At 26.6% G+C, this 20,917-nt stretch overlaps 1 protein-coding gene across 1 annotated transcript in view; it reads right to left on the bottom strand.

Moving 5' to 3' along the window:
* Positions 1 to 2,367: 2,367 nt before the first annotated feature.
* The window catches only part of Dd (CTD nuclear envelope phosphatase 1-like protein dullard), a 64,093-nt gene continuing 45,543 nt past the window's right edge, over positions 2,368 to 20,917 (bottom strand). Inside the window, exons 7-8 of the mRNA XM_067287830.1 lie at positions 17,180 to 17,335; positions 2,368 to 2,736 (exon numbers count right to left, since the gene is read on the bottom strand). Of these exons, the coding sequence (XP_067143931.1) occupies positions 17,190 to 17,335 (146 nt within the window). The 3' untranslated portion in view covers positions 2,368 to 2,736; positions 17,180 to 17,189. The remainder of the gene's footprint in view (positions 2,737 to 17,179; positions 17,336 to 20,917) is intronic.

The following is a 20,917-nucleotide window of genomic DNA, read 5'->3' as shown; positions in this document are numbered from 1 at the left end:
TTAAGTAAAATCATTTTTTGTTTTCATTAATTTCAAACTTATGAAAAAAATATGAACATTTAAATTTGTGAATTTGCTTTTGATTATTTATGCATTTGTAATGATTGTAAATACAAAAAATGGACTATAACTAGTTAAACAATTATTTTTTTTTATTGCATGTAGTAAAAAAATACACCACTGTGGTTACATCTTATAAAATTTTGAGGTGATCTGTAAAAAGAGTTCATGTAAATTTTAATTATTATAATTATTCAATAACAATTATATACTTTTAAGCATTACTCAAATGCTATATTTTGTCTCGGAAACTGAAAATAATAATTAAATACGGAGTGATAATTTTCGTATTTTTTATTATACAAAAAAGTTCACACAGTCTTAAGTTATTCTAAACAAAAAAAAAACAAAGCTTTTTAAAAGTGCATTTTTATTATATAACACCCAGTTATTTACACAACTACAAAACAAATAACTGAACTAAATATACAATATTTACATATGTACATGATTCCCCCCTCTCATGTTCTCTCTTTCTAAACACATTACCTTTTGAAACTCATAAATAAAATCAGAACACTCCTAATCACATAACTCATCCTCATCATTTTAGTCACATAATGAATGAATAAATGAAAAAAAGGGATGATCTAATTATTTCAAAAATACCAAAATAAAACAAAATTGAAAAGATACAATAAACCAACATATTTCTATATCATAGTTATTAATATGATTAAATTTTACAAGAAAAAAACACTATTTTAAAAGCTATTTTATTAGTCTTGTGATTTTAAAATAAGTACATACTGATGTGTGATGATTCATAGACTATGCATTAATGTTTTGTACTCTTGGAATCAATTATATAAAATTTTAAATGCTATGAGTTTTATTTTTTGTTTAAATAATAAATGATGATAATGTATCTTTTTATATTTTGCAATACATTCAAATTAAAAAGTAACAACTTATTTAATTTATGATATTGATATACATAAACACAATAAACTGTCTTGCTGACAAAGATTTTAACAAAATTATGATACATAATTGAGTGATTGTGCATATTGATACATTACATAACAAGAGACAATATCACATCAATATATCATCTAATTTAATTTATTAAATTATATTTAATTTTAACACAAATCACAACCAAAAGATAAAAGTAAAACAATCATACTTCTTTGGAATTTTTATGTAACAAACTTCAATTTTATAAAAGTAAGTCAGCAGAATTCTGAAGCATATACCGGAAAGCATATGCTAGAATAAATATGCAAATATTAAAAAATAATTTAATTATCTGTATTTCTTCTTTGAAATTTTATGCAAGAATGCATAACTTAAAATACAAGAATAGTATATTAAAACTAAATTTTTTTCTGTACGATGTATTCATATATATATAGTTTATACATATAATTTTTTGTTTTTGATAGCTTAAAAATCTTAATTGATTATTTACAATAATATGTTTATTATTTTAACACTTTAAATTTATTCTTTTATTGCTGCAACATGTATCTATTTATATCACTATTACTTTTTCTTACTAAAAATAATAAAATGAACATTTCATAATGTGAAATATTTATATGATGAATAATAATTTTTATTTTTAATACATTAAACAAATTAATAATGAGATGAACAAACCAGAGTATTTTATGACATTGAAGTGTTAAAATAAAAGTGCACAATTTCATCTTAATTAATTGAGCTTTTGGAAACAACTTTTTGTTTGTTGATGTAAATTGATAGTTTTATAAAAATACAAAAATTTTATTTTCTTTGTTTTTATTTTGTCAGATTCATAATATTCATGATGAATCTTACAAATAATGGATTTGTTTTTAATTATCAAAATAAACATGCCTTACTATTATTCATATTCTTTGAAAATAAAATAAATATAATAAATTTTCTGCAATTAATTTTGCAGAATATCAGATTTATTTTTATATGAAAGTTTGAGCTTGGCTCAATCTGACTTTTCTAAGTTTTTAACAGTAAAACCAACAACTGCTTTATTGTAAGAAAGATACATTACATTACTACTAACAAACAATTGGAAGACATTTGGTTTAGCTAATTGAAATAAAATAAAATATTAGCTAATTTAAAAAGAAAATATGATATACTATGTAAATTAATTAATTAATTAATGTAAAAAAATGAATTAATTTACAGATAAACCACAACTTTTCTGTAAATTGAAAAAAAATTATTTGGTTTATAGTAACAATTCAATTTTGTTTCATTTTTTACTTTTTTTTTAAATAAAATAATAAAATATGGAAACAAAGACTATCCTTTTACTGTAGATCATACTAACAAGCAATAACACAATACAAGTAATTTTCATATGATTTTATGTTTTTTTCTTCATTTTTTATTTACATAAATTTGTTAAATTCCAACTTCACTTATTCCATCTCTCTTTCTCACTCTAAAATATTTCATTTGAAAATGAATGACATTTTATTAGAAAACAAATATCTATGGTCTCTGAAAAATATTGACACATTGGCAGTGACATATAGCAGTCTATACTGTTCATCCAATTTTCTTTAACAATCATATTTTCAAAATCTCAATTGCCGTACAAAGGCAAATATTCAGATATCACCACTGAGTAAGCCATTTATGGGTTAACTTTTCTTTTCCAAAACTTCTAGGAACCTTCGGGTGAATAATTTATGGCCACAACATGCTTGTGCATAAATTCTACATTAAAGAAAAAAAATTAAATGTTTAATAAATACTACATACAACAGAATTTTATCTGAAATAATAACAAGTTATATATCCGTGTAATAATATTACAAAAATTACAAAGTTTTAAAGAAAAATATATATTAGTATTAACATAACAACAAATTGGCTACATAACAATATTTATTAACTTAAAGATATTTTTTTCTTAGGAATTTCTGCTAAATTACAAAAAAAGTTCATAGTAAAATATAATTTACAAAAAACATCCAAAAATTAACGGCAACAGTGCTACATTAGGTGTAAATTGGTTTATTATACTGTTACAAGCGAGATCCTTCAATATAGTATGCTGCCTTGCTTATGACTTTTTTCATATCTCAGGCATGCAATGAATTCTGTTGGTAGTAACATCTTTGAAGATCAAAATTTACTGAATTACTGAATGTTTTTGTATTTTTAGGACTGATAAGTTGTGTGTGATCAGAATGTTGCAGACATTGCTACATATTTTGTACTATCATATGCTTCATCAACTTCCAACTTGTTCTTACACACACACACACACACACACACACACTTTAATCAGTCTGAGACGGTACAGTGCATGACTATACTATGTTAAGATTGATTAAAAACCTGCAAAAATGTTAATAAACATATTATTGCACAAAATCAACATTCACAATAATTCATGGACATATAATAATTATTTTCCAGACATGTATAAATATAATGTATAAATGATTCACAAATTTGCAACAACTATACATGTTCTAACTATGCGAAACCTATTTTTAGGTGTGTTATCCTTATTTTGACCTATGGGAAAGAAAATACATCAGCCATATTTTAGGAATTAAAAATTTTATTCCTAAAATAAATTTTCCAATTTAATGTAATTTAACTGCAATATTTTTTACCTTTTCAATAAAATATAGAAAATATTGTTATTACAATATTAATTCTATGTATTTTTTTGCTTATTTAAAATTATGTATCTATATCTGTTAATTTAAATAAAAATATGTATAGTAATAACATAAATGAACAAAAATATAATATATATATATATATTAATTAATCTATGTCTTAACACTTTGATACACTTTGATAGAAAGATGACTGATTATATCAAAGTTACTAATTACAATATAAATCAGCAGTTCCCAAACTTTCCTAGTGTATATAACCCTTTCACAGAAATGGAATATTTCACATACTCCAAAATGTTCATAAACTGAATATAGTTAAAGTATGTTATCAAATGGTTTTCAATGATTGCTCTGTAATCATTAAATAACTCACTACTCACAACACCGGAACTACTTCCAAAAAAAATTACATACCCAAAACCTTTTACGGTGTGGTAACTCATAAATATTGTCACACAAACATTTTCGAACTGATATTTCAATGACGTGCCAACTGAACGAATTTTTAAAGGCAATCAAACATCCATCTAGAAACAATTTGGAACCTGAAGCAGAACCCAGAAGGGGTTCGAAAATGTTTGTGTGATGATATTTATGAGTTACTATACCGTAAAAGGTTTGGGGTACATTATTTTTTTTTCTGTAATCATTGATTTTTAATCTATTAATATGCAATTTAATGGTCTATGTCATTATTTTAGTAAAACTGATATAAAGTTAGTCAATAGAAAAGAAAGATTAAAGTAAAGTAACTAAATTCATATCTTTAAAAATGTATAAAATATCAAAACCAGTAAATTAGCAGCTTTTATGAATTAAGGTCTAGAAAATTTTGAATCATCTAAGTATAAAGCCCTTTTAAAATGATCAAAATTGTCAATTTGGCAGCTATTATAATTTGTTCACATATTCCTTGGAAATGTTTCACTTACCTTCAAGGATACACATACCTCACTGGTTTACATCATTTACAAAGAAATTTCATTACTGAATATTTAATTTTGTTATTACATTTTATGTCTTGTTCTGTTTTGTTATTATATTCTATATCTACAGTTTAAAAATAATAAATAATGTATTTTAAAGATTTTTATAAGTCTAAAAGTATTCAAGAGAATACTGATTGAAAAACATTACATGCTTATAGTTTTTTGAACTCAGAATTTATTTGCTTGAAATATATTACAATTTACTCTTTTTCTATTGCATTATTAATATATTTTAAGCAAATAAATGTAGTTTAAAAAACTACAGGCATATTTTAAATATTTATATAAAATTTATTGTTAAAATCATATTCCAGCAGAAAGAATAAACAATATGATAATACATTTATTTTTCATTCAGTGACCTACAGCATAAATATACTGTATATTTTACTTTCTACATGATAGTTTATCAGTAAATGAAATACTTAAGGCTACTTTAGTAAGATAAATATATCTAGAAAACCTGCTAAGTTCAGAAAACCAAATTACAGTAGAGCGTCGATAAGTGGAACGTCGGTAAGTGGAACGATTTTCAGTCGGACTGTGTTGTGCTGAATCGAATGTTTTTGATACTAAATTTACTTCTAAAGTATAATTTTCATGTTTTTTATATTCTTTAATATATTTATTTTGTTTGTACAAAATGCAGAAATAATTTTTAACGATACGATAGCCTCGATGATTATTATAAAAATTTTCGTTAGGCTTAAAATCGACGAAAATTCAACACGAAGCGACACGCAACGGAGAAAAATTTGAACATCGGACAGGTTAATGTATTTTTTCGTACAAAGTCGGAAACTGGAACAAATCATTAACTGGAAGGACCCCAGTCCCCATTGGTTCCACTTTTCGACGCTCTACTGTACTTACTACACAAAATATTTTTCATATCAAACAGATTAATATATACATTCGTCGAAAGCGTTCGAAAGAAAATATTTGGTAGTGCCGTACACAGTACTCTTCATATTAATATTACTCGGCATGAATAGCATACTAGACTAGATTAATATTAATTATATATTCTAAAAATTGTTTAATGAAGTAATGAGAAGTATTTTAAACTCATTGAACATTAATTTAAAAAAGTCCAATTGTGAGTAGGACACAAATAGTTAACTGTATTTTGAATATATATAGTCAACATTAATCTAATTTGAATAGAAAATCAGCTCATAATCAACTATATTGTTTTTAGTAGTAAATATATACAGTAGTGTCTCAATTAACCACAACCTATTTAACTGAAGTAATTTGTGGAAGAGTACTTTGTCAACAAAGACAAGAGAACATAACATAGTACAATATAATTTATTTCATGAATCTTGGCTAGGTGATGTGCAGCAGTACATGAAAGGGGCTCTAGAAGTTTTAGAAAGAATTTACTTTAGCGACTTATCAGAAAATGCAAATTAAAAAAAAATTTAAAGAAATTTTAATTGTAATTGTAAATTTATTTATATTTGCTTTAATTAAAGCTAAAAGTGTTTTATTGTATAATTTAAAAATCATTATGTTCAATAAGTAAATCTAATCTAAAAATATAGTACAGTACATTTACATATTAATGCATCAAAATCCAGTTTATTTAATAATTTATCAAACATTCCATGTTATTAGAGTTTTTGATTACTGGAGATACATTTGTCTACATTACCTTGGATCTGTGGCTGTTAGATCCCCAGAGGCTTTAGGAATAAAATTTAAACTAAAAAAAATTCATCTTAAACAACAAATCTAAAATTACACTTTATTAATGAATAATTCAATGTCAATCAATTTTTTCATTTATTATTATAACAAAAAAATGAATGCTCAGTTATCAATTTCTTACTTATATTATGTGACTGTGGACTATTCTAGAAAAAAGATAATACTTTGGAGATCAAGTTAGTTCTCAAAGTTTCTTTCTAGATGTATAGGGAACATTTGTCTGACAGACAGAAGGACCCTCATTTGTTGGTAGTGAGGGGTAAGGGATGTTTAATTTTTATTCATTCTGGTTTACTTTTTAGATCATCCTCCCAGATCACCCTCGGAACAAAATCTTAGTTATGCCACTGTCTTGGATAAAGGATTCTGTAGGATAAAGGATAAAGGATAAAGGAACTGTAGTTTGATATTCTAAATTTAGCAGTTTTTTGTTGATTATTCATTGAATAGAATGCCAAGTAACATTGATTTTTGTGAATAATAATTTCTTAGTATTTGCAAGAAGACAACTGAAATTCCTAGGTAATAATAGCAATTAAAAGATTATCAAGTTATTTAATTTAAAGAAATTAAATTGTTCATTGAAATAAAACTGATCTATTGACTTTTCATTTTTCAATTAAAAATGTTCATTTGACATAAATAAATGCATTTTTAATGTACAAAAATTTACATACAAAGTGGAATATGTAATGTAATATAGCAATTATATGGCAAAGATATATTATCAAACAAATACAAATAGAATTATTTCATATTTATTACTTCATAAGATGACAAAATATCTTGCTGACATCTTAGTTTTACTTTTACTTTTTATTTACATGACTTATAGATATCAATCATTTTCAATTTTATTTTGTTTAAAATTAAAAGTAACTACAGTATATAAAAAAATAAAAAGTATTTACAGAATTAAAACATTTTTAGAAAAATAAAAATCATAAAGAATTTTTTAAAATAAATAATTACTTTTAACACATTGCATATTTTTCTTATTTTTTTTTTTTTAAGAATATGATCTAGAGCAGCGGTCAGCAACCTTTCTGACCTCATGGACCACTAAACTCAATTTTGAATTTCATGGACATTTGTTTATTACAACAACTGTAATAAATGAAGTGGTCGTTTATTACAGTTGTTGTATGTTGTTTCAGACCAAAAATCGATGCCCGCGGTCGCGTTACACAAGTAGTCGTTTAATACAGGTAACTTATACGAAGACTCTATGTATAAACTATTCCATGCCAGAAATTTTTGCCCATTTTCACAGGTGCCTGTCGAATGCAGATGGTCGCCTAAGCAGTTTTCACTGTATTTAGTAATGCTTGACTTCTTAAAAATATAAAGCTAATTTTCTTGCAATAATTTTGAATATTTAAATTTTCTATTTATACAATTTCAAATACATGCTTTATGCTGAATATTTACAAGTCAACTAAAACAACAAATTCTTTCAAATTTTCCTTAATGTGATATTCACGGGTGTATTCATATTCATAAATATTAATTTTAAAAAATATACATAATTTAAAACTTACCATAAATTTTCTGCTCAATAATGAACTTTCTCTCTTAAATCTATAGATGTTTGCAATTGATAAAGTTATATACTGTTGATAAAAAAATTATTTTATTAAATATAAACCCTCCACCTTAAATGATTCATCAATATTTTCAAGTCCATAAAATCGTTACATAAAATAAAATTTTCACAAACATTCTATTGATGTTCATTGTCACAGAGAATCTTTATATAACACAATTCAAAAAGAAACTTTTCAGGTTTATTTTTCTAAAGTGAATCTATAGAATTTATGAAAATTCCGTACAATGTCAAATAATCAGAAACTCGTATTGTAACGTATAAAATTTTCATAAATAATTATTACAAATACAAAAGTGACAGTATTTTTACCAAAAAAAATAACAACAAATTACCATAAATTCTGGCATATAAGACGACCCCCGACTTTTACAGTTAAAATATAGAGTTTGGGATATACTCACCCTATAAGACACCTGGTGTATAAGATGATCCCTGACTTTTGAGACGATTTTTCCTGGGTTAAAAAGTCGTCTTATACGCCAGAATATATGGTAAACACTATCACTACATAAGTCTACAGAATAATTTTAAAAATTAAAGCATGATTTGATCAAAAGTATTCAAAACTGGAACATTAAGAAAATTTTCTTTGTTAATAAATTCACAAAATTTACCTTTTATGAGTTTAGTATTTATTTAAATAAAATCTTTTTGGATTAAATGACTTCAAAAGATTCTAAATACTTCAAAAATTTTTCAATAAAAATTTTATCAGTTATGTAAAGATTAAATTTTACTTTTTAAAAATCAGAATCTCTCAAATTTTAATTAAAACTATGATTTAAAATTATAAAAAAAGTCAAAAAACAAACTAAATTTACTAGAAATATTAATTCTACACTTCTAAGTTTCTAGGACACTAAACTATTTTAAAACTATTTTATAAAAATTTTTAATTATTAATAAGAATTTTTTTAATGTACAATCTTCATATATAATCATTTCCAAATAGATAGCATTATATTAAAAACAATAAAATAATATTAAAACATTAACAGTTTATATATTATAATTTTGAAAATGCCTAAAATGTAAAATTTAGTTTAGAAAATTATTTAAATTTAAATATTAAGTAATAAATAAGTTTTACATTATATGAGAAATTTTGTGTCATACTTATATTTAAGAAGCATAGTTTAAAGGAAAAAAAATGCATGACTATTATTTTAATGAAATTATTCTGATATATTTATAGTAAATCTGAGGTTAGCTATTTATTTTTTATATGGGCTATTCCTCTGCTTATCAATTGTACAAACGTAAAAATATACATCATCTGAAACTGTGATTTGAATAAGTAGTTAAGCATAAAAACAGTTTTATTAAATAATTAATAATAATAATAACTCTCCCGTGGCCACCACCTGGTCGTGGTGGGAGAGCCCAGTAATTTTACTGATCCATAGGGCAATGCAGGCTGGAGCACAAGCTCCTGGTAGGAACACCCATGCCAGTAAAGTCTATGGGAGAAATGAAGCTAAGAGTGACCACACCCACATTCTGTGGTGATATTTATTATGGTAATAACCAGATCAAAGTGTGATACCGGCTCGGACGTCGCCCGGGTTAACAAGGTCCACATTCGTGGGTTAGGCAGAGGCTGATGTTCGAAAAATAGGCCACAGTCTCCCTTGGTTACCGGTGGTGAAAGCAGTGCCAGACCAAGCATGGCTACTGCAATGCCTCAACAGATGTGAGGAACCAATCTAGCCTTTGTGTTTCTGTGGCAATGCATCCATAGACCACAAAGGCTAGAAAGCCAACGAATGAAATGGACAATGGAAATGAACGAGTTTATCATCTGTACTTACTATACCATCACGAAACTAGAGACAAACATGACAGCATACAGACAACAACTACACCATAGATTCACACAACAGTATCCTCATCTCACTGTCACCGAACAGAGAGTTGTTGATCAAAACAGAACAATTATACACAACACTTGAACTTATCAAACAACAGGTTGCTGATCAAATACATCAACATACAGAAACATCTAACATTAATGAAGATCACGTAACCTGTCAGGATAATCCAGCAACAAGCATTAATAATAACACACATACAACAATTGCCACTAATAATACTACAGACACTTCCTCATCCATCACTGATAACATAGACATGGATTTAGTTAATACTCTCTCACTTATATTTCAGGAAACACTCACTAAATATACAGGCACAGATCCCACACAAATACCACGAATACCAAAAATCAACACATCAAAGGTAGGAAAAACACTAAATTACGTAAACACTCACTTACTACCATACTACATTCATTCAATTTCTACACTCGCAGACATTCATACATTAGTTTATGCTGGGGCAGTCACAGTAGTGACACACCATGGACTGAAAGTACAATCACAGACAAATACACAGAAAACACAATTCTATCACAAGTCTGCCTGGCAGAGAAGAATAGAAACACAAATAAATGACATTAGACAGCAATTAGGCAGGCTGACACAATACACTAAAAACAACATAACACCCAAATTAAGGAAACAGCTCAAAAACATTTTCAAGAAAATAAAAACACACACAAAACATGAACATCACAACACACGCATTACAGAATACATTGATACACTAAAACAAAAACTTGCTGCCAAAGCACATAGACTCAAACGATACAAAACATGTACACTACGAATACAACAAAATAAACTATTTACAAACAATGAAAAACTCTTTTACAGACAAATTAATAACAAAGCAAACACTGATACACAGCACAGTGGCACAGCAAGAGAAGAAGAACTCACAACATATTGGTCTTCTCTTCGGTCCAGTGCTGTCACGCACAATGCTGATGCAGGCTGGATCGAGGAGGAGAACAAAAACTTGCATAACATACCATGCAAGTTTTTGTCCTCCTACTATGCCTTGTGCTGAAATAAACATACATGATTTCAATACACTGTTAACAGAACACACAACTGGAAGACACCTGGTGTAGACAACATTCACAATTTCTGGTACAAAAAGTTTACATCACTGCACTAGGAACTAGCTAAACACCTCACACACATCATCATCAATCCACAAGACATGCCAAATTTTCTTACTCAGGGCATCACCTACATGAAACCTAAAAACAACAATACCACAGACCCCACACAATACAGACCAATTACATGTCTTCCAACACTCTACAAATTATTGACATCCTGTATCGCAAACAAAATATACAAACACGTTGAAGAACACAACATTCTTACAGAACAACAAAAAGGTTGCCGTAGAAATCACAGGGGATGCAAAGAACAGTTAATCATAGATTCAGTCATTCTACGGCAAGCACACAAACAACATAGAAACATACACATGGCATATATAGACTACAGAAAAGTATTCGATAGTGTTCCGCACAGTTGGCTGCTACGTATTCTACACATGTACAAAATACATCCATCACTCATTGCATTCTTTCAAAACACTATGAAGCACTGGAGAACAACACTACATCTCAGGGTTATTAACACTTCCATATACAAACAAACCAAATTTTTATTAGGCAAGGAATTTTTCAAGGAGATTCCTTGAGTCCTCTCTGGTTCTGCTTAGCCCTGAACCCATTATCCAACATGTTAAACAACATGCAATATGGTTACAATATCAGACATGAAAAAACAACACAGTTTACACTGTCACATCTCATGTACATGGATGACATAAAACTTTATGCATCCACACAAAAACAACTTCATCAACTCCTACAAATTACATATTCATACACCAAGGACATACAAATGGAGTTTGGCCTAGTTGAATGAAATGGTACAATGGCTTTAAAAAGCATTTTAAAGCCATTATCAGAAAACAAATAATTAATTTTAGGATTAAAACAGTTAGTAAATTTCCACATTATGAGTCTTGTTCAGAATCCAAAACAATTAATTTCAAATAGTTGGTTAAAAAGCTATAGACAAGCTTCGTCAAAAAATACGCCAGCAGCCTCGACAGTCAGCACCACCTCCCTCCATTAAATAATTAAAATGCCTCTATAAACTTATGTAAAATTTCAGTGTAAATGCTTTATAGTAGTTATTACAACTGAAATAGTGAATGTAAAAAAAAAAGCCATACTTCAACTTATTTCAAGTATAATCTTGTCACAGAAAGATATCTTCTATAATTAAATATGACTGTGTAGATATCAAACATTGTAGTCTGTGATTATAAAATCTCAAAATTAGTAAATAATACAAATAAAAATATAAAACTTCAGTAAAAATTTTAAATTATTAATTTTTAAGCTTGAAAATAAATACAGTCAAAAAAAACAAAAAATCAAGTGGGATTTTTGGTATTTATTTTGAAGTAAAGGAGGTAGAAAGAAGCTTAAAAAGTAACAAATAAATTCCAAACAAAGGTTTGGAATGTGAATTATTTGCATTACTTTTCAAGCTTCTAACTGACCATCTGAGTCTCTGTAGTTAATAATATGATGTCTTTGTATGGCTTATTTTTTAATGTTTGCTATTTCAATTGTATTAACTCCTATAAAGCATTTATACTAAACATTTTATTTCAGTGGAGTTTTCTCTTGTTAAACTCATCAATTTTATTACATAGATAGGCATAACAGAGTTTTTATTTTTTACTTTTGTTAGCTAAAATAAAATGAAAGAACAATAAACCTTAAATATAAACATTTAAAATTATTAAATAAAGAAAAAAATTTAATAAATATCAAAACTTTTAAAAGTTATCCATATTTAAGAATACAAATTTGTTATCCATAAATTATTGTCATTTATGAATGAATTAGATGTTTCTTTTATTTAGTAAAAGACAAACAGAATATTTTGTATAAATTATTGCAGGATATAACTATAAATGAAATTGCCACATCTGTTATATACTCTTTTCTTCTTATGTAATTATATTTTCTTTTATTTTTTCTTTAACTGGGAAGTTATCAGAATAAAGTAAGTTTTCAATTAGTAGAAAAATTAAATAAAGGATGTTCAACAAAAATAAAGTAAAACCAAAATTTAAAACAAAGAAAAGTATTCAAGAAAAACATAAAACAAAGAAGTAATTTAAATAAAGCAAAACCTGAGTTTAGTGAACATCTGTACTTGAGTAAACAAAATGTTCAATCCAGGTATAGCAACATTGATGCATTTTTACCTTAAGTGGAAACTGCCATCTGCAGACAACAGACAAGTATTTTCTATTCTTTGTATTCTCCTAAACAATACAATATACTATATGTTGATCAAAAATATCCAACACAAAATATTATGCTTATCTTCAGTATATTTGTTTTGTTGAATTTCTTTATATCCTTAAACTTGTCAAATTAGGTTTTTCACATTTCCATTTTTAGATATTACCCTGATATTTCATGTGTCAAACATTGATTGATTAATGTTGGCATTTTCACTTTGCATAATGATAGAAAGAAACAGATTTTCATTTGGAATGTAAAAATTCACTAAGGTATAAAAAGAGGCTTAAAAGTGATATACCATATAAATTTTTTATATTCATAATTTTTAATCTGAATTGGTTATAGCCATCTGTTTGTTCAAGTTTTCAGTTATCTGAGGGAGCATTGGTCCACATTAACTAGGGTAATTGGGGTTCTACAATATTTACAAAAATTCAACATGCAAAATGGAACATGTTCTTCCCTTGTAATAGCAAATATATTGAAATAAAAACTTTTTAAACTTTTCTCTACTATACTAAAATATTAGTATAGTAGAGAACAGATATTATAGCTATATGGTTATATATAGACAAAATATTACCATTCCAAGATAAAAATAAAAAACTATATATAAAAAAACTGTACACAGTTATACAATATTCATTTATATTAAAGCACTGTTTGCTTAATTTTATTGAATCTTTATTATTATCCTTTTTGGGAGTGGGACTTCATCAATTTTACTTATGTATGAATAAAAATAAAATAAACAAAATAAGTTAGGAATTTTTTGTATCCTAAAGTATTTTATTACAGATGTTTAAAGATAAAACATAATTTAAAAACATATTTTAATTATATTCTTAAAAATTAAAGTTATTTGAAATATATTCTTTATCTTAAATATTTGTTTAGTGTAACATTAAATTGATTTAACGAAATAAAACACACATCACATTATAAGTAACAAAGTATATGTAAAAATTAAGGTATATAACAAGGCATTTATATGTTATATGTATATTCATTTTAAATATTTTGAATTTGTTCAGAAGATAATAGACTTGGTAAATAAACATTTTTTAAAATATAATTAATGAAAAAATATATTTTTATAAATAAATTTTCCTAAATGTTTCATTTATTACATTTATGAAAACCTAAGAAACCCAGTTAAAAACTGTAATAATAAAATATATTATTGTATCAGAAAGAAATCTTAGTTCTTTCTTAGACTACAGAACTTCTTACCTAAGTTTTCTCATGACTAGGGAAACTCAAATGACAAAATCCCACAGGACAAACCTGCAGCACACAAAATTTCATATGTGCTTTTATTCTTATTATGTTGTTAGTGAATTTTATTCTACATAATTTATACCAGTACTTAATACTGTGCTGGACATCAAGGTTGAGTGATAGCTACATAAAAATGGTTATTGTGGCAATGTGCTGTTTGATTTTGTATCTGTATTTAAGAATTTTCTATATGACATGTGTTCAGTATGGCTGCTTTCTGTAATATGATGTATGTGCTGTTGTTAAAACCTAATGTTTCTAAACTTTTGTAGAGTGTATGTGGTATGATATCTGTGCAAGAGAGCATTACAGGTACAATAATTACAAACTCTTCAGTTAGACAGAATGTAAAAATAAAAAAACTGGATGTAGAGTGATCCAAAATCAACAGCTATTATTAGCTGTTGTCATAAATATTGAGGATGATGACTTTTATCAACTTGGCATTAAGGTGAAAACTGAAGTCATTATACACTTGGTACCAGTTTACATTGTGCAAAGAAAATTTTATCAGCATCAAAGAAGTAGATAAAGAAGTTAGTGTAATACCCCGTTCGCACCAAGCATTTCAATCTAGATTGTGACCAAGGTCAGTGACTATGCCATGGTGCGACCTCTTTCGACCATTTCAATCTCACTAAAACAAGGTTCAAGCGCGATTGACTCAAGAGAGTTCTTGAAACTAGATCCATTCATAAGAGATTCCACAATCCCACACATGTGAGAAAATACAAGATGGCTGCAGAACACATGTTGGGCTATCGACAGAAATAAAAAAGATATTTGGAGAGATGATGACATCTGTCTATTATTACATATATGGCTAGAAAAAGTATTTATTTCTAACCAAAACTTCCATTTTGTTTGCTGGTGTTTGTGACTTACTGCGTAGTTATGTCAGTTTTATCATCATGTGTAATGGCCGGGTTCTTCTCAAGCGGACTGCCTGTGCGAACAATACGACTTTTGACTGGCGACAGTCACAATCCAGATTGTAGGTAAATTGAGATCTAAGTGAGTCATGGATTGTGTGCAAACATAGTATAAGGAAAGTTTTCACAAACTCTCTTTTGTTGGAAGCCAAGGGTTCAAAAAATGCAATTGCTTAAAAAAGTGTTCAACAAAATGTTTGTGCAAATCATAATCTTTGATGTGCAATTCTAAATGTCATAATAATGTCATAATTGTTGTGATAATAGAGAAAATTTACTGCAACCAGTAAATTTTCTCTATTATCACAACAATTATCATTTGTATGAATTTGTTTGAAATTATAAATTTTTTTCTATTTTACTACAACCTAATGTTAATTATAACCAGAGCTCAACACATAGGAGTATTTGTTTGCAAGTGGCTAGTAGATTTGTTAACATGGAGGCTAAAAACTACAGCCATGTAAATAATAAAAATTACATGTTTTTGAAGTTAAATACTTTCATTTTATTAATTTATATCTTTAAGTATACTACAAAACAACAGATACATATGAATACTTTTTTACCCAAACCAATTGATAAATCCAGACACTTATCACTATCTCTTCGTAAAAGTCCAAAATGTGAACATTTTATCAGTGATTTTGGACTTTTACCAGTCAATATTGGTAAATGTCCAGATTTACCAGTAATTTCTAAAAGTTACTGGACTTTGGACTTTTACAGTAACATATATAATGTTATAATGCAGAAATGGCACTCAAATAAGCTTGCATTAAACTAAAACTAAAAAATAAAAACTGAGCATAATAATTTGCTATAAATTTTAAAGATAAGGGAAAGAATAAATTTCAAAAACTGTTATATTACAAGGTATAAATCTAAACATGACCTTTTCAGGGAACTGTATATAAAATTAATATAATTTATTGGTATTTAGCTATAATTAAATAGAAAAACCTATAATAATAAAAACCTGCATTAATATTACTGTTATTAACATTTGTAAAGAGTTTACATAAAAATCAGTAAGATAAAAGTGAAGAGAAACATATAATAAACAATAATAATTAATGACAATTTTCTAGTCACATTTATTTATTTTTTAAATTTTAAATAAACATTACTTTTGTTTAAACATTATTCATATACCAACAAAATTCTCTTATATATCAACTATTTACCACTTCAGGTGCAGAGTGCTTATTACATTTTATTAAAATATTAAAAATATAATTATTATTTTAAAAGTTCGTACTTCCATAAATTTACATAAATTTGTAATGAAGAATTAATTACACATACCTGTGAAAAGTTTTTAGTAATTTTATGATTTCATAAATACTAAAGTTGAACTTATACCATAATTTGTATACATGTAAAAAAGATACTGGCATATTTAAGCATATTTAAGTTTTAATCTTTTTTAAGAAAAAATAATAATAATTGATTGCAAAGCTATAAAATTGTCACGTAATAATAATGATGATAAGATTATTATTATAATTATTAATAATTATAGTATTATAAATATTATGTATATAATAGTATTAATTATAATGTTGTTTTATCCCGTAAAACTTTGTAAGCACAAGGATTTGTCTGCATGAGATTTTGTGTATTATAATTTTGTCTTTGGGCTTTTGTTATTTGAGTTTATCTAGAATCATTTTTTAATATGAGAATTAAGTATTAAATTTTAAAATAAAAATTTATTTCAAATAAAATATTTTAATTATGATAAAACTAGACGTAAATTTTAGTATAAATTTATTATTTCATTTGCCACTAACCATTTCTTGACTACCATATGTTGTGCAAATGAAGATTTCTACTTAAAACAGACCGGACATCACTGGTAAACCTCAATGCATCTAATACTGGTAATAAATTTAAAAGTGCAGTGTCAGTTGGATCTGAGAACCAAGATTTGATGGGTATAGCATTATCTGTAAATATAAAAAATGAATAATTATAACGTCATATAAATGGTATTAAAATCATTATATACAGTACACATATCATATTCTCTTAATTAAACATTATGCTGATTTTTTAAATAAAAAATTTAGAAAATATTCTGTCACAATATATGAACCTAAAATTCTGATAAAATCGAAAAATATTTTTCCTTTTGTAGTAATTGTGCAAAGTTTAATAATAACATTTAAAGCATGTGGAAATTTATATTTTCTGACTTAACATCAATTTTTATGAATATAAATTTATATGAATATATGCATTTAATAATTAGCTAAATTTTACACTTAATTTACTAATAAATTTAATTAAGGATTAAAATAATTGTATTATTATATACCACAGCATAAAATTATATATGTTGTTATCTAATGGCAGTATCACTGCACATATTATAGGTATAAAGCACAATTACAGGTACTCCTCACTTTACAACCTATCTGCTTAACGACCACTCGCACTTACGACCAATTGAGTTTCGGACCTGCAATTTGGAAAATCCCCTTTCTCAGCTTGAGTGTCGATCAATGGCGAAGGGTGACATGCGCATACTATAATTGTCTTATAGTACTATAATAGGCTAATAGCATACTATAATAGTCTTTTTATGAATAAATTTGAAGTTTGTTGCATAATTTGTATAATTTTACAATAATCCTATATTCCTGGCTCAAGCTCCTCGCTTATTGACCAATTCGCTTAACGATGTAGTCGTCGGAACAGAACTTGGTCGTAAAGTGAGAAGTATCTGTATTTGCAGTAAAATGTTATAGTATATAATAGGAGTCAGCAGTCATGGCATGCCAGAGCACAAACAAAATCTTGAGCAATGTATTGATAAAACAACATATACAAAACAAACCCTTATCCATTTATTCTTAATTTTGATATGCATCTCCTCAATTGTATCACTATTTCCATACATTGTATTCTATAAATATTTATTGTATCACTAGATTCAATAAATATTTTTAGAATACATCACCCACAGATAAGGATACAACTTTTATAAAATCCTATGCATTCACAACCATAAAACAGACTTGTGGAACACAATAGAAAAGTAATTTGTAGTTATACCACAACAATTATTGACTAAAGAACTATGCCCAGATGCAACATAAATATAAATACTGTTAAAGCATTAAATTTTCCTGTGATTAAATGATAAAAGTATGTAATACAATGTATGTAATAAAAAGGGATTTTTTTCCCACAAAAAAATAATGAAAATTGACTTAACAATCTATATATGTAATAGAATGTTTGTCTCCTATACACTTCTAAGCCCTCTGACTAATTCAGATCAAAGTTTACAGAGTTATTCTGTAGGATCTTCAGAAAATATAGACTACCATAAAATCTGAACACTTCATCCCCTTCTTATTTCATTTTATTGATACTGTGATAAGTTAAGTGAATTGTATTATATAAGCAAGCATTGCATAATAATGAAGGCACCACACAGTCCATGAACCATATTCTTAGTGATGATTTCAAACAGTACAGGTCTTCTAGACTTGGAAGTCCACTAAAATAATACTGTTGATTTGAACTGGCCTAAAATATCCAAACTTTTAATATAGTTTTAATTTTAATGTCTGTCTTTATTATTTTTTGCCTGGAAAATACTTAGCAGTAAGTCATAAAATCAATAAAAAACTACAAGAGGATGAAATAAGATACTATTAAACTTAAATTTTTATTAGTTTATTTTGCAACAAAATTTTTAAATATTTTTATTAGAAGAAAAAAATTATCTATGTGATTAACCAACCTCCATTTCTTTCCTGCATTAAACTCCCAGCAGCATCAAATTGATTTTACAATGTTCTTTCATTTCAATGACACATTCTTCATTTGAATTGTTATGCAAAATTATATCAGAAGTGGAGTTTTTAAAACATGCACAAAAAAAAAAAAAATCTAAAATGTGTGATACCAAAAGGTAAGAGGTAGGATATGAAGGGTGAATGACTGAACTGATGTGAGTGCCACTAGCAAGATGCAATATAACAGTTTTTGCTTTAAAGTTTTTAATTACTAAACAGATACTTCAAGTGCAAGAATTTATTTGCACTATTTTAAAGGATATGCAACTTTTTATTAAAATAAATTTATATGTTCATAGTACATTTAAAATGGTATTGATCCACTTTTTATCACTTACTCACATTTATGTTATTATTTTTTTTTTTTGTTAACATTTATTTTTAGAAGTATTATTATAAATTCTTATATATGTGATTGGATTGATTAAATCTTCTGGCACATTTTATAAATTGCATTATAGTGAATTTTGAACTAAATGAAGTCACACTAAGCAAGGGATGTCTGTAAACTTGAATATCTATTTAAAGATTTGGCTAAGAAAACTAAAGTTGTAAGAATGGCTTTTTTCCAAGATAAAAGGCAAGTAGACATATTCAGTCAAGTGATTAGAACAAACAATAAAGCTATTGAAAATAGTTATAAAATTGTTCTACGTATAGCATAAAAAAAGAGAAAAAGTTTTTTTCTGCTGGAAAATACATAAAGAATTTTTACAAACAGAACTGGGAGTTTTATTTAATGACTTGTCAAATAAGGACATGACAAATAAACTTCAGGCTTCTATTTAACATAATACCTCTTAAATATAAGCCTAAAGTTTAACACAAAATATTGTCTAAAACAGTGTTTTCCAAAGTGTGGTACACATACTTGAGGTACTTGAAAGCTTTACATGGCAATTTGACTATTGTATTAACCAAATACATAGAATCATTATTAAGAAAAAATACTGTAACAATGAATTATTTTAAATATATATATTTTCCAATTAATTATATATTTTATAAGAATTCTCCTACTCAAGTTGTGATAAATGCTGCATTTGGATAGTTTGTAACAATTTTTTTTTTTGACATGGGGTACTTAATACTGTGAAAATTTAAAAAGAGTAGACTGACATCAAAACTTTGGAAAATACTGGTCAGAGAGAAATACTTTCATCTGCAAGAACAACTGAAAGTAATATAATTAAATTAGCAGAAAATACATAAAACAAACAAAACATGTTTTAAAATAAAGTTCTTAATGTAGTATGGTCCTTAATAAACATATTATGAACATTTATTCACTTGGCAATAGTTTTACAAAGTGTCTATGAAAATAGTTGAAAAAAACCTTTAAATTGCTTAGACAAGCAACATCTTTGATAAGCATGCACATGAATCTTCGTTATTTTAAACATTTTTTTCTAAATTTTGTTCCCATCTAATGCTAAATTTCAAAAATATAATACTAGACTGTACCAGACAGCATAGTTACACATCAACTGTTAACTTTTTATCTTCTAGTAATTGCATTTTTGGAAAAAACTTTTTGCATATAATCCCAATATATAAAAAATCCAGCAACAAGTTACTTAACTTTCTTGGCACCATCTGTTATCATATTTTATTTTGAAAACTTTTTATATTTTTAACTACTATAAAATGGCAAAAAGCTTAATTTTGAGGGTAGGGATGGGTTTTATAAAAAATTGTAAATGCTAATAAGTAAAATCA

The sequence above is a fragment of the Centruroides vittatus genome, unplaced genomic scaffold, assembly GCF_030686945.1.
Source record: "Centruroides vittatus isolate TY-2023 unplaced genomic scaffold, ASM3068694v2 scaffold_712, whole genome shotgun sequence".
NCBI classification, from domain to species: Eukaryota; Metazoa; Arthropoda; class Arachnida; order Scorpiones; family Buthidae; genus Centruroides; species Centruroides vittatus.
The sequence above is the reverse complement of the archived record's forward strand: the minus strand, read 5'-3'. Positions and strand labels throughout refer to the sequence as shown.